Raw genomic sequence first — 15,264 nt, forward strand, 5'->3', positions numbered from 1 at the left:
GGAGTTGAGGTTACTCTGAGAAAGGAGAGGGACAGTGGGTGTTACTTCCGGCTGTCAAGGGGGTTGAATGAGCAGCAGCTTCCTGGGAAATGTGGAGTGCAGATGGTGAGTGAAAAAGGCCGATGAAAATAGGGGTTTCCATTGAGAGCGAGAGCTCAGGTTTTCGGGAGCTGCTTCCTTGTGTGGCTCCCGTTTACAGCGCACACCTTTCTCCAGTGATCTGGAGCTCTGTGTATCGAGAAGGGCTCAGGCCGTAAAGCGGCGCTACAATGTTGCCAGGCAGGCTACTCTGTTACAGTCTTTACCCAGGGGCCGGCGGTTCAGGCTTATCACGGCTCCAACACTTCAACATGTTGCAAATTATGGTGCATAATGCAAAGAAATCCAGGCTATTCTTTGGCCGTGAAATTTAAAATCCATGTTTCTGAGGGAGGTGAAGGGACTGTTCAAAAGTGGACTGTGTATTTTAGCGGGTGGGTACAAGGCCGTAAGAGGTTTAAATTCGTCAAAGCGATCTTCGAAATGATCCAGCAACAGTTTGGAGCCGACATCAGACACATTTTATTTATAACAGATTGGAAAGGTTCAGTAGGAGTAATGATAAAACGTTTTGGTTGAGAAGGGAAATACTATGAACAAGTGAAGAGGCTACCAATTTAAAATTATTAGGAATTAGGTAGGTTTCAGTTCAGAGAAATGCCTTCAATTAAGCAGACTTGCATTCTTTGCTGGAGGAGCCAGCTGAGGAAATATGTTTGAGGAAAAAGTTAGGGATGAATGTGAATAGCTGGAGGACGTGGAGCCACTGGGGTAGAGATTGACCATTGGTTATAAATTGTTGTAACAAAGAGCCATCACAGTTGTGATGGGCCAAATGGCTGTTATAAGCTACTTTTTCTTCCCTTTTGATTGCAATCTATCTTAAATTGTTGATATCAGCATTTGGATTTATCCACAAAAGAAGGATTAACTAACATCAAATAAAAGCAAATGGCTGAACACACTGGAGATCTGAAATAAAAATAGTGTACTGGAAGAACTCAGCAGGTAGGCAGCAAGAAACAGTTACAATTTCAAATATGATACATCTTCTTTAGACTTGCTCCAGCATTTTCTGTTTTTATTTAAGATTTACAGTGTCCTCAGTACTTCTGTTTTTATTTGCTCCACCTGGAAAGTGTGTTTGTGGCCTTAGACAGTGAGGAGGGAGGAAATAAGGGCAACTATAACATCTTCTGTGAAGGGTTCAATAGTGGGTTGAGGAAGTATTTGGAGTGGACCAGAGTATCATAGAGGGAACAGTTCCTGTAGCATATTGACAAGAGGAGAGAGGAAAGAAAGAGGTGTTTTGTGGAGTCCTGCTGAAGGTAGTGGAAATGGTGGAAGATGATCATTTATTCCATCTTATCAGTACACAAGACAGATAAATAAATAGTTAAGCTTCAATCTGGAAAGTGTATATTTATTCTGCCAATACTTTTAAAGCTATTTTGTTTCTTTCCAGATATAACTTATTTTAAAATTGTAACTGATGTACCCTGTGTTGTAGCAATTTGATCTGTTCCCCAGCTGTCCTCCTTAAAACATGTTTTAGTATGACTTCATTTTAACGTTAGTGCCCACATATTTTGATGGAAGTTCAAAGTCTACATTCTGACCTGACTCAAGAGCAAAGTTTACAAAGCAGTCTCCCTTATCACTTTGTTTTAGCCCACCTAGATGCTTAGAAAAAGGGAGACAGCCCTTCTACTGCTTAAAACTATTCAGCCATACAGTCACATCAGTGTTCATGTTCAGCTTAACTTTATTTATCTGCTTTGGCTAAGTTGGCTTCATATCTCTTTATGCACCTGGCTAGCAATAATCTATTGATCTCCGATTTAAAGCAAGAAAATGGGCACTTGGTACAGCAGAGCCACGTGATGGCTACATTATAACGCTTTTGTAATTCTAGCTGAAATTTTGCATAAAATGTGCCAATAGATTTTACAAATAAGTGATCTTCACTGTTCCAGATATTTATGTTCTGTGATTGCAAAGGTGAAAAAATAAATCTTTAAGAGCTTCAGTCTTGTGGAAGAGGCTTCAAGCCAACCTAGATATAACAACCTGCTTTGAAAACTCTGCTCATGTGTTCACTGCTGTGACAAATTCTAAAATAGCAGCTGAGACATAACATTCCCATACCATTCTAAAACAGTTGACAACATCCTTTAAAATCAATTAATTAATATCACCCAATGTCAATGGATCCTTTGAAACATCCTAGAACGTGATTCACATCTTTACCAAAAACTAACAAGTTCTTACATGGCCTATATCCTATCTGTGTACTGAGTTTCATTTACATCTGCCCATCATAGGGTGGAAACATTGCCTCTTCTCATCTTCAGCTGTGGAGCTAATTATTAATAAAATCTGCTGATTTTAATGGGAGAGTGTTCCACATTTCTGCCAACTTTGTGGAGAAGGGTTTCCTAATTTCCCTTCTGGATTAACAGGCTTCAATTTTGAGATCCCAGTTTAGAAGGGGGTATCAGCTTTTTTGGGAAGAACGCAAGAGAATGGGGTTGAGAGATGTATGATTGAATGGTGGAGCAGACTCAATGGGCCAAATGGCCTAATTCCATTCCTATACCTTATGGTCTTATAACCACTATGCCACTTCCTCCCATTATCTATTAACCATTCTCAGATACATATTCATTGTCTTTATACGCTTGTACAGTTTAGTCAAACACCTAACCAGGCTAAAAACATTTGCTTAGTTTCATGAACTTCAATTTTACCTTATAATTCTTTTTGAAGAACTATATCAATTATCAACTGGAAGTGTATGTAAATCACATTCAATGGTATTCACCTGTCTACACTTCAGACTTTTTCCCCAGAAAATTCAGTTAGATTCTTGACCTTGGCATTACAACAGTATATAGATTTTAAAACTTCTGGGAAAAATATTAATGCCATAGAGGATTGTAACAAAGGTTCACCAGAATTGTACCTGGAATAGCAGGACTGTTCTGTGAAGAGAGACTGGGCAAACTGGGTCTGTATTCACTAGAGTTTCAAAGAATGAGAGATGACCTCATTAAAACTTTGAAAATATTTAAAGGGATAGATAGGGTAGACACAGGTAAGGTGCTTCCCCTGGCTGGAGGGTCTAGAACAGGGGTGCAATTTTGAAAAATAGGGGAGATGCCACTTGGTTCCAAGATGAGGAAAATGTTCACAGAGGCTTGTGGAGGCCCAGTCTTTGAATCTGTTTAAGGTTGAGATTGATATATCTCTGATTACCAAAGGCATACAGGGTTATAAGGATGAGGTGGATAAAAGATATTGAAGTGTTTGATCAGCCATGATTGTATTGAATGAAGGAGCAGATTCAGTGAGTTGAATGGCCTACACATGTTCCTGTGTTGGCTCTTCAAATAAGCTCAAATTTTATTTAATGCTTATCCCTCAGGTACAGATTCTAATTACATGCCCAGTATAGATGTTAGACTAACAGCTTTATAATTTTCCGGTTTTTCTCCCTCTCTTTCTTCTCTCCCAAGTAGTCCAGTTACAGTTGCCTTTTGAAATTACCTGCAGTTAATTTGCCTAATTCTGCTGCTGCCACCTACAAGATGTGAAGGGTTAAAATATAACTTCAGGCAGACAAGATTCATATTTTTTAATGAAACATGTGTTGGTGTGGTGCTGTGTCCTCAGTAACCTGCGTGAAGTTTGAAGGAAGTCTTGTGATTTCAAGCCAGTGGTTAAAATGTAAATATCAGCCTTTGGTAAAATTATCCAATCAGTTGTAAATTTTATTTCAATGTACATTGAATGCACTGTATTTCCAGTGCAGATTTATAATGAATTGTGGATGTATATGAAATGTTTCTACAATATACTTGGGCTACCACTGTTATAGACACCCATTAATGACATGAATGGCAATAGTCTAGAAATGCCTTAAATGTTCAAACTTGCAGCTTTTGTTCCCATATTTGCAGATCTGCCTTGATACCATCTATATAGGTTACCAAAAACCATTAGATTGAATGTTGGACTGAAATTTTTGTTGATCTGAAAAGTGGGTCTGAAAAATGATGTCCAGTCATCGTGCCAATGGTGACACTGCTATCTGTAATCGTGTCTTACGGTATATCTCCTCAATCATTTCAATGTTGCTGCTTCACATAAACCCCAGAATTGTAGTGTAAATGTGGAGTTATAAGCTGCAACAAAAATAGAAATTACTGGAAAAGCTCAGCAGGTCTGGCAGCATCTGTGGAGAGAAATCAGAGTTAACACTTTGGATTGAGTGGCCCTTCCTCAGAACCATTATGAGCCGATCTGGCTGGAACAAAATGAAGTGAAACTCTGTTCTGCTATCAATTGTCTGGCATCATTTTAGTTTAACAATATACTAAACAACAGTGAAGTATCAGGTCATTACTTGGAATTCCAAAATTACCCTTTATGTAGACCATAAAGTTCAGCACATATGTACAGCCTCCTGCAATGTAGTAGAATTCAAGATTTCCCTTAAACTTTGCAAACAACCAGGATTAAGCTTGGACTGTAACTACTGAACCTATCTGATATGCAGCAGTCTGAAGTTATCTTTGGTTGCTTTGGTAGACACAGGAGCTGATTGTGATTGTATAATGAGCAATGCGCATTTATGTACTTTTAATGTGATGTAATATTCACCTAGATACTTACAAAACGGTACCACTGGGTGACAAAAGGTAACAAAATCAGTGCAATCATCTTGAAATTTATCTTAAAAAGGCCTGAGGCAAGCTTTGCTTAGCAAGGTTGCAGTTATTTCAAATAACTGAAAATATTGGAAATACTCAGCAAACATGGCAGCATACAGGGTCAGAGTATCCGAGTTATTTTTTCCGGTCTGTGGCCTTTTACCAGAGCTATTTATTTTACGTGAAATGTTAACACTGTTTCTCTTTCCACAGATGTTGGCAGATCCAGTGGGTGTTTCTTGCATTTTATATTTTTTTATATCAACTTTCCAGCATCTGTAGCAATTTGTATTAGTCGTTAAAGATACTTTAATCCCCGCTACAATTTTTCTTAAATGTTTGTTTTCTCAGGACTTGTCATTTTGTGACTTACATTTAACTTTAATGTATTTATTGCTATTTCACAGTTACCTTTCCTGGGAGTTTCTTCAACTTTTGTTTTTCTTCTAAATATTGTTTAAATAAAAGAAGGAATAAAACTATAAGACCTGGCAAATGGAGAAAATCAATTAACTTTTAAAGGAAATGCTGCAAATTTATTAGGTATTAACTTTCATGAAAAACAATACACCTTTCATTAGATAGTAGGAACTGCAGATGCTGGAGAATCCGAGACAACAAGGTGCAGAGCTGGATGAACACAGCAGACCAAGCAGCATCATAGGAGCAGAAAGGCAGACGTTTCAGGCCTTGACCCTTCATCAGAAAAGGGGGAGGGGAAGGGGGTTCTGGAATAAATAGGGAGAGAGGGGGAGGCGGATAGAAGATGGATAGAGGAGAAGATAGGTGGAGAGGAAACAGACAGATCAAAGAGGCAGGGATGGAGCCAGTAAAGGTGAGTGTAGGTGGGGAGTTAGGGAGGGGATAAGTCAGTCCAGGGAGGAGGGACAGGTCAAGGGGGCGGAATGAGGTTAGTAGGTAGGAGATGGGGGTGCGGCTTGAGGTGGGAGGAGGGGCTAGGTGGGAGGAAGAACAGGTTAGGGAGGCGGGGACGAGCTGGGCTGGTTTTGGGATGCGGTAGGGAGAGGGGAGATTTTGAAATCCACATTGATACCATTGGGCTGCAGGGTTCCCGAGCGGAATATGAGTTGCTGTTCCTGCAACCTTCGGGTGGCATCGTTGTGGCACTGCAGGAGGCCCAGGATGGACATGTCGTCTGAGGAATGGGAGTGGGAGTTGAAATGGTTCGCGACTGGGAGGTGCAGTTGTTTATTGCGAACCGAGCGTAGGTGTTCTGCAAAGCGGTCCCCGAGCCTCTGCTTGGTTTCCCCGATGTAGAGGAGGCCACAATGGGTACAGCGGATGCAGTATACCACATTAGCAGATGTGCAGGTGAACATCTGCTTGATGTGGAAAGTCTTCTTGGGGCCTGGAATGGGGGTGAGGGAGGAGGTGTGGGGGCAGGTGTAGCACTTCCTGCGGTTGCAGGGAAAAGTGCTGGGTGTGGTGGGGCTGGAGGGGAGTGTGGAGCGGACAAGGGAGTCACAGAGAGAGTGGTCCCTCCGGAAAGCAGATAAGGGTGGGGAGGGAAAGATGTCTTTGGTGGTGGGGTTGGATTGCAGATGGCGGAAGTGTCGGAGGATGATGCGTTGGATCCCAAGGTTGGTGGAGTGTTACGTGAGGACGAGGGGGATTCTTTTTTGGTTGTTATTGCGGGGATGGGGTGTGAGGGATGAGTTGCGGGAAATGTGGGAGACACAGTTGAGGGCATTCTCGACCACTGCCGGGGGGGGGAAGTTGTGGTCCTTGAAAAATGAGGACATCTGAGATGTACAGGAGTGGAATGCCTCATCCTGGGAGCAGATGCAGCGGAGGCGAAGGAATTGGGAATAGGGGATAGCATTTTTGCAGGAAGGTTGGGGGGAGGAAGTGTATTCTAGGTAGCTGTGGGAATCGGTGGGCTTGATACTTGTTTGGTAAATCTTTCCATTTTCTCCAAATCAATTTTCAACTTACTGAGGGTACATTAAATATCGTTGCCCCATTCACTACTGGATTTCTCTCTTTCTAGCACATTTTATCTAGCCATTTTTTTTTATTATCACTTGGTTCCACTTTTGATACACAATGTTCTTCTTTCTATGTCACTTCAGATTATTGATGTATTAAGAGAGATGGTGCGACACTTGGATGGGAACTGTTCATCCTGCTCTTTTGTTATTATGTTCATTGGTCTGTAGACTTGCAAGTAATCCCAACTTACAAATGAAAAGCAGTGTCATGCAGGTTATGTCGTGAAAGGAATACAAATAATTCACTATTGTCAATTTGAACTTTCTATTGCTTTCCAGCTTGCACAGTGTCTTGGCAAGCAAACCTGCTCATCTGCTGGTGCTCAGCTCCTGAACAACCATAGTTCCCTAAAGTACAATTTGATCGAAACATCTAAAAAGTACAGCATCAATCACTCATTAATTTTGTATCAAAGTTGTGAATCTGAAAGATTTCTCGGAGGAAAAATTCATATTGAACTCCTGCTACAAGTGACTTATTCGGCTTATCTACTGCCGTCAAAAATGAGAGGATTGTAATTGGTGTCATTTATACAGCAGTATTTGGATTTAGTTACACAATAAATGACTTGAGATGTGATGAGCACTTTATAATAATTGTACTTCCAATTTCTGGAAGTCAAAATGTAAGTTAGTTTTCAATTAATTAAAATGCACACTTTTAATTGCTTAAACATTCCCCAGCTGGGTGAAATGATTGCCCCTTCTATGGCCAGCAAGGGTACAAATGTAGCACAGTTGTAGTGTCCCTTCGTCTGGGCCAGGAGACATGGGTTCAAGTATCACTTGCGCCAGATATGTGTAATAACAACTCTGAACAGGTTGATTAGAAAATATCTGTTCGCTAGCAAGACTGATATGATGTGCAGGGAAATGTTTAATTTTACAAGCGCAACTAGACTGTTCTGCAGGAGTGGCAGATGGAACTTAATTTAGATGAATGTGACCTGTTGCATTTTGGAAAGGTAGATTGGGGCAAGGCTTATACACTTAATGGTAGGGACCTAGGGAGTGTGGCCGCATAAAGAAACCCCAGGGGTGCAGGTTCATAGTTTCCTGAAGGTGGAGTTGCAGGTATGGTAGTGAAGAAGGCATTTGGTAAGCTTGCCTTTATTGGTCAGTAAATTGAGTACAGGTGTTGGGATGTCATGTTGAGGCTGAACACAGTTTTGGAATACTGCATTCAGTTCTTGTCTCCCTGCTCTAGGAAAGATGTTGCTAAACTTAAAAGGGTTCAAAAAAGATTTATATGGATGTTGCAGGGGTTGGAGGGTTTAAGCTATAGGAAGAGGCTGAACAAGCTGGGCTAATTTCCTTGGAACTTCGGAGGATGAGGGATGATCTTTTAGAGGTTTATAAAATCATGAGAGGCATGGATAAGGTGAATAGCTAAGGTCTTTTTCCCAGGGCAGTAGAGTCCAAAACCAAAGGGCAGAGGTTTATGGGGTGAGAGGAACGATATTAAAGAGGCACTTTTTCATACAGAGGGTGATATGTGTATGGAATGAGCTACCAGAGGAAGTGGTGGAACCTGGTACAATTACAACTTTAAAATGGCATCTGGATGGACATATAAATAGGAAGGGTTTAGAGAGATATGGGTCAAATGCTGGCAAATGTGACTAGATTAATTTAGGATATCTGGTTGGCACATATGAGTTAGATCAAAGAGTTTCTGTGCTGTACAACTCTATGATTCTATGACTCTAGTCCAGAAATTATCCTTCTCATATGCTGGTTTTGATTATCACAGTGTGAGCTCTGTGGTGTAGCACTTTCCTCATAATTTCAAATGAGACTCCTGAGTTCATTGATATGCTACCATGTAGTTGGGGCTCAAAGTAACACTGGTGCAAGATTCTTTACAAGGTTATTAAAACTGAATATTCCACACCTGCATCCCAGCAAGGAAGCAATGCATAGCTTGCTTGGAAAGTAAATCTAAAAAATGAAACACAAAGTAAAGAAATGTACATCTGCAGAGAAAGGAAAAACATTATATCATATGGTGACAGGTCATTATTTCTATATCCAAGTTCATACAGCTGTTATACATTAGTTTAAAACAAGCTGACCATAGAGCTTCAATGACACTCCATTCTAGTGCCTACAGAGCACATCTACTCATTGCACTGATGACCAAAGGGAGTCAGTCATCTCTGAGTCAATCAACCAGAGAGATCTGGAAAGAAGACTCACCCATATCTGGTGCTGCAAGCTGGAGGAAGGACTTTTTTTTGGGTTATCTACCATGCTGTGTTTTGCTGAGGATATAATCTCTTTGAAGATTAAAAAAAACTGAGAGTTGCCAATGACTTACAACTGAAAGACCATTTGATTATGCTGAGAAGTTGCATGAAGGGATTTTAATTAAAAAGACCCTGGAAGATTCACTCTGGGTGAGAAGATACTGTTAAAATTGGAAGGAGCTTGGAACTTTATACAAAAGACTACATTTCTTCTGAGAGTGCAATGTATAAATGTTCTGTTGTGTTAGTTAATGGGGACAATATCTTTTTTGTTGTTTAGTGTACTGGTTGCCTGTTAAGAATTGTTTAGTTGATGTTGACTTTAATTTATTTTTCATAGTAGAAGTCCTAAGATGTGAAATTTTGTCATTCAATTTCCTCGTGTCGGTTACTGAGAAATTTATATTGCTTCTAACAACTGAATGTTTAAAAAGTTCATGGGATGTGGGTGTCAGTACTTATTGCCCAACTTTAATTACCCAAAGAGCAGTTCAGAGTTAACCACATTGCTGTGAGTCTGAGGTCTCATGTCAATCAGACCAGGTAAGGATGGCAGATTTTCTTCTGGAAAGACACAAAGGACATTAGGCTACCGTCTTATTCCAGTTTTTCTTTTAATTTAAACTTCACCATTTGCCATGATGAGTTTCGGACCAATGTCCCAAAAACATTAGCCTATGTTTCCAGATTACTAGTTCAGTAGTGTTACTACTACATCACTGGTTTCCTCAATTTGCAAATGAATGAAGTATTTCTGGTGTTCAGAAACAAATGGCATTATCTTTGTGAATCAAATTAACCATTTACTGCTGTTTCAGATATCTGAATAAACAGGGTTAATGATTCTGCTGAACACATATTGCTGAATTGGTGTGTCTTCCATTAGGAATGCTGATTGTAAACATGGATTTTTGCAACCAATACCTTTTTTAAATCCATTTGGACAGCTAAGTTGCAAATTTGTTCATAAAAGGAGACAAGATAGAAATCTTAAAATGAATGCTGCTTTTCAAACTTTACTTTTGTAAGGAATAATGTACCCTTGAGGGATGTGATGAAGGCAGAGTGGTAGACATTGTCTGTATGGACTTCAGCAAAGCATTCAACAAGGTTCTGTTTGGTAGGACGATCAGTAGTGTTAGATCAAATGGGATCCAGGGAGCTAGCCAATTGGATACAAAATTGGCTGAAGGTAGGAGACAGAGGGTGGTGGTAAAGGGTTGCTTTTCGGACTGGAGGCCTGTGACAGCGGTGTGCCACAGGAGTCAGTGCTGGGTCCACTGCTCTTTGTTACCTATGTTCACATCCAAATCATTTATATAAGAGGTATGGTTAGTAAGCTTGCAGAAGTCACCAAAATAGGTGGTGTAATAGACAGTGAAAAAAATTATCTCAGAATGCAACAGGAGTTTGATTAGATGGACCAATGGGCCGCAAGGTGGCAGATGGAATTTAATTTACATAAATGTGAGGTGTTGCGTTTTGGTAAGGCAAATCAGGACAGGACTTATACAGTTAGTGGTAGGGCTCTGTGGAGTGTTAATAAACAAAGAGATCCAGGGGTACAGGTGCATAGTTCCTTGAAAGTTAATTCACAGATAGACAGGGTGTTGAAGAAGGCATTTGGCATGCTTGCCTTCATTGGTCAGAACATAGCGTGTAGAAGTTGGAATGTCATGTTGCAGCTATACAGGACATTGGTGAGATCACTTATAGAATAGAGTGTACAATTCTATTCGTACTTATATAGCAAGGATGATGTCAAAATTGAGAGGCTGCAGAAAAGATTTACAAGGATGTTGCTGGGACAGGAGGGTTTTTGAGTTATAGGGAGAGGTTGAGTAGGCCGGGGCTTTTTTCCCCTGGGACGTCAGAGGCTGAGGGGTGATCTTATAGAGGTTAATAAAATCATGAGGGGCATGAATAGGGTGAATAACCAATAGTTTTTCCTCAGATGGGTTGGGGGGGAGTCCAAAACTAGAGGGCATAGGTTTAAGGTGAGAGGGGAAAGATTTAAAAAGGACCTGAGGGGTAACTTTTTCAAGCAGACAATGTTGTATGTATGGAGCTGCCAGAGGAAGTGGTGGAGACAGATACAATTACAAGACTTAAAAGGCATCTGGATGGGTATATGAATAGGAAGGGTTTAGAGGGATATGGGCCAAATGCTGGCAAATGGGATTAGGTCGTATAAGGATGTCTGATCAGAGCAGACGAGTTGGACCAAAGGGTCTGTTTCCTGTTGTATGACTCTGTGTGTAAGTATTTATGGATTCCTAAAAGTTCCTGCTCTGACATTTAGCAGTAAGTCAAGGATTTACAGAAAATGTGTTCCTTTTATTGAAATGCAAAAACAAAAAATCATGAGCTATTCATTGGAAGAAGTGAAATCTGGCAACAGGCAGACAACAGTTGACTGAATGTCGTTAGGGCCCAGGGATCGCTAATGGAAGACATATACATCAAATGAAATCAGTATATATTGATGCAGTGAATTTTAAGTGAAAACTGGCAATGAATTCTATAAATGTTGTTAGATTACACACTGATCATGTGCCTCTCTGTATTCTGACTTTTCCCCCTTAGATACATAGCTTGGCAAAATAAAACTGCATTAGAAGCGTTTGTGAAGGGCGTCCAGAAAGACAAACAGAAGTACAGCAGAAGAATGGCTACAGAATTCGATCTGTCTCCTCCAGAAATACCAGAACCGACCTTTTTTGACAACGTCCTGCGTTATGGCTTGTTCCTAGGGGCAATTTTCCAGATTATCTGCATATTGTCTATCTTATTACCTTCTTCTAAATCATCAGAGCCAGTAAGAACAAATTCACTCACTTTTCTTCTAACTCGTAAAAAAGATAGTGCTTCCAATTTGAAGGGGATCAAAAAGCCATTGTTGGCTTCATTGCTCATTGTGGTGAATTTAGTGATGGCTTTACCATGAAATTTTCTGCCTTAAAAGAATAATCTTGTGCTTAATTCAAGAATATCTATTGATTTTAATTGATCATCATACTCATTCCTGATTTATCATATGGCGGTTAACTTTATTAACATTGGTCTTATTGTAAGATGGTGGCAGAGGTTGTGTGAGGGTGAAATATTTTCCTTGATATTGGAATGCTGCCTGAAATAAGTTGGGGTTAGTGGGAGTTCTGCCCCCAGGTCTGACCCTGCTGTGACATTGATCCATTTCCTGGGTATACCGAGAAGAATTCCTGAGATATTGGCATTCTCCATTGGCAGTCCATTAGTTCTGTGGTGCAGTATTGCAATGTCCACTCAGCAGTATCTGATGTAGGACAGAGCCTCCCAATAAATGAATTGCAGGAGTTTTTAATTAAGCACTGAAAGAACCTTGTCGCCAGGCAACGGATGAGGTAAGGACTCAGACAAAGAAGATTTCCCAGCTCTCCTATCTCAGAGCTATAATAATCCATGCTCTCTCTGCCAGTCAAGGTTCAAAATGCCCTCCCTTTATTGTTCGTCCCTCCATCAGCACCATGAATGGAGGAAATATAGTTGAAATCCTAATCCTGTCACTGTTTGAAGCACTGATTAAAGAGGCAGCGATTCAGCAGGAGGTCTTCCTTCGCTATTCTCTCTGCTTACCTTCAAATCACCTGTTTTTGGGTACTAATTGAGTAGAAACTCTCCCACTCTTGTCTTTCGCAATAAGGAGGAAGTTTATTTGTTGCTTGCTGTCGTAAGTGGTCAGCAAATCCTGAACTTGGTCAGAAGTCTGGGAGAGCGATTATGCCTGAACTGTTCACTGGTGAAAGAAGTAACATGAGAAGAAACATATATGGGGCCAAAGGCACAGAAACCAATCAAGCAGCATAGGTTTTGAAAAATTGGATCTGGTAATAACAGGTTATATGAACGTTTGGAATATGAAAAGTTGAACATATTTGCTTAGAAATTGGCAATATATTTACAAAGTGTTTTTTTTTCCAGTACATATTTGAAGAAGATTGTAAGTTCTTCACAATCAATATTTGTCTTGGCAGGATGAAAATCATTTGAGATTACAATATAGTAACAGCTGGAAAAGCAAGTAATTAATTCACTTTCCTGTCTGCCAGTCACAAAATATTCCACTTTCAATTCTTAAAACATTTGTAAGTGAATATGAAGGAACTTGGATCCAAGTTGCCATAGGTTAGAGTCATAGAGGTGCACAGCATGGAAACAGACCCTTCGGTCCAACACGTGCATGCCGACCAGATATCCTATATAAATCTAGCCCCATTTGTCAGTATTTTATCCAACTCTCTCTAAACCCTTCCTATTAATTTATCCATCCAGATGCCTTTTAAATGTTGTAATTGTACCAGCCTCCACCACTTCCTCTGGCAGCTCATTCCATACACGCACCACACTCTGTGTGAAAAAGTTGCCCCTTAGGTCCCTTTTAAATCTTTCCCTTCTCATCTTAAACCTATGCCCTGTAGTTTTTGACTCCCCCATCATAAGGAAAAGACCTGTCTATTTACCTTTTCCATGCCTCTCGTGATTTTATAAACCTCTATAAGGTCACCCCTCAGCCTTCAAAACTCCAGGGAAAATAGCCCCAGCCTATTCAGCCTCTCCCTATAGCTCAAACCCTCCAACCTTGGCAACATCCTTGTAAATGTTTTCTGGACCCTTTCAAGTTTCACAACATCCTTCCTATAGCAGGGTAACCAGAATTGCACACAATATTCCAGAAGTGGCCTAACCAATGTCCTGTACAGTCGCAACGTGACCTCCCAATTCCTATACTCAGTGCACTGTCCAATAAAGGCAAGCATACAGAATGCCTTCTTTACTATCCTATCTACCTGTGACTCCACTTTCAAACATTACAAATTTAGTAGTTTGTGATTTAAACCCACAGCCAAGCAGACGACCAGAAAAATCAATGCTCTGTTCAACCTTTTGGTGTAGTGAGTAAAAACACAGCTGAGCGAGCTGCAGAATTACATGTAGAAACGTTCAAAACCTATTTATGAACTAACCTTCTAAAAGGACGACCTGGAAGATTGTTGATTCAGAACAACTTTTTTTTTAAATGACTTCTTGCTTAATGATTGACTTTTTAAATTTACATATAATTTAATAGGAAATGTGAAAGTTTTGATGACCGTGAGGAAATTAAATATACGGATATAGTGAACCTTTTAAACAAGGGAAGAGTTAGATGAAGCAGGGAAGAGTTGCAACAAGCATCAAAGGAGGAGAGAGAAGGAAAAAAACCTTGCAAGAGTTGAGTAAAGCTAAATAAAAAGAAGTGCATGTTTGTATGTCCGTGAATAGTTCTAGTTTACATGTTATCACTCAATTGAATTGAATCGCAAAGTATCCAGGCTATCTCCAAACAGAACTCTCTGAAACAAATAAACGGTCAGGAAGTTCCTAATGTTATCAATCTGAAGAGTCAGCTTAATAGCTAAATTGGGCTGATTAAATCTCAGATCCCATAAGATAAATTCAGCTTTAGCTGTTCATTGTTCCACATTTAAGAAAATGAAAATCTGTTATCTGCACTTGTTGCAATTAATTTATTGTGTGCCCGAGGAAACCAAGTGAGGACAGGATTAGTTCACAGTAATGCTCACTATCTGCACTGAGACATTAACAATGGTGCTAGGATGAGGCACCTACTAATGGCAAACGATAGTAAAGTTGTGTTGCATTGAGAAATCAGTGCCTTCAATGAAAATATAGCTTGGAGAGCAAAAAAGAGAGAAAATGGAAGAAATAAAATGCATGATAAAGAACCAAAGGAGGAAATTTTGCGATGCTTCCTTATAATGCCCACAGCACTTTATTGTCATTTCCAGTCTGTCATTATGCAGCCTTCACTGTTTATAGCAGATGTGTTCATATTAATGTGATTTTCCCATTAATCAATGGACGTTAAAAATGTAAAGAGCCCAGATAAACTCAACATAAGCTAGTGAAATATTTGCTTTCCAAATCTAAATCTAAATTCTGTGCTTCGTCAGCCCAGAAAATTTATAAGAAATACCTTGTAAGCAACTGTACCCAAGATTCAAATCGACCTCAAGCATGACCCAACATCCAAATTAATTCTTACGGAAGACCTCTAATCATTAATGGCAAAGAGAATGATTGGGTGTCATTAGTGTTGTCTTTCTCAAAAGTCTCAGACAGCAATTAAACCCAGCTATAAGTAGCAATTAGGCACTTAACTCCTTTTGGTCTCTTGAAAATGCTCCACCATGCAGTAAGATCATGGCT

At 40.0% G+C, this 15,264-nt stretch overlaps 1 protein-coding gene across 1 annotated transcript; it reads left to right on the plus strand.

The window, feature by feature from the left end:
- On the plus strand, positions 1 to 11,962 carry manbal (mannosidase beta like). The gene is made up of 2 exons (XM_048608552.1): positions 1 to 105; positions 11,602 to 11,962. Exon 2 carries the CDS (start codon positions 11,684 to 11,686, stop codon positions 11,960 to 11,962), a length of 279 nt encoding a protein of 92 aa, XP_048464509.1. The 5' UTR covers positions 1 to 105; positions 11,602 to 11,683.
- Positions 11,963 to 15,264: the final 3,302 nt, after the last annotated feature.

Source organism: Rhincodon typus, chromosome 19 (assembly GCF_021869965.1).
Source record: "Rhincodon typus isolate 14 chromosome 19, sRhiTyp1.1, whole genome shotgun sequence".
Lineage (NCBI taxonomy): Eukaryota > Metazoa > Chordata > Chondrichthyes > Orectolobiformes > Rhincodontidae > Rhincodon > Rhincodon typus.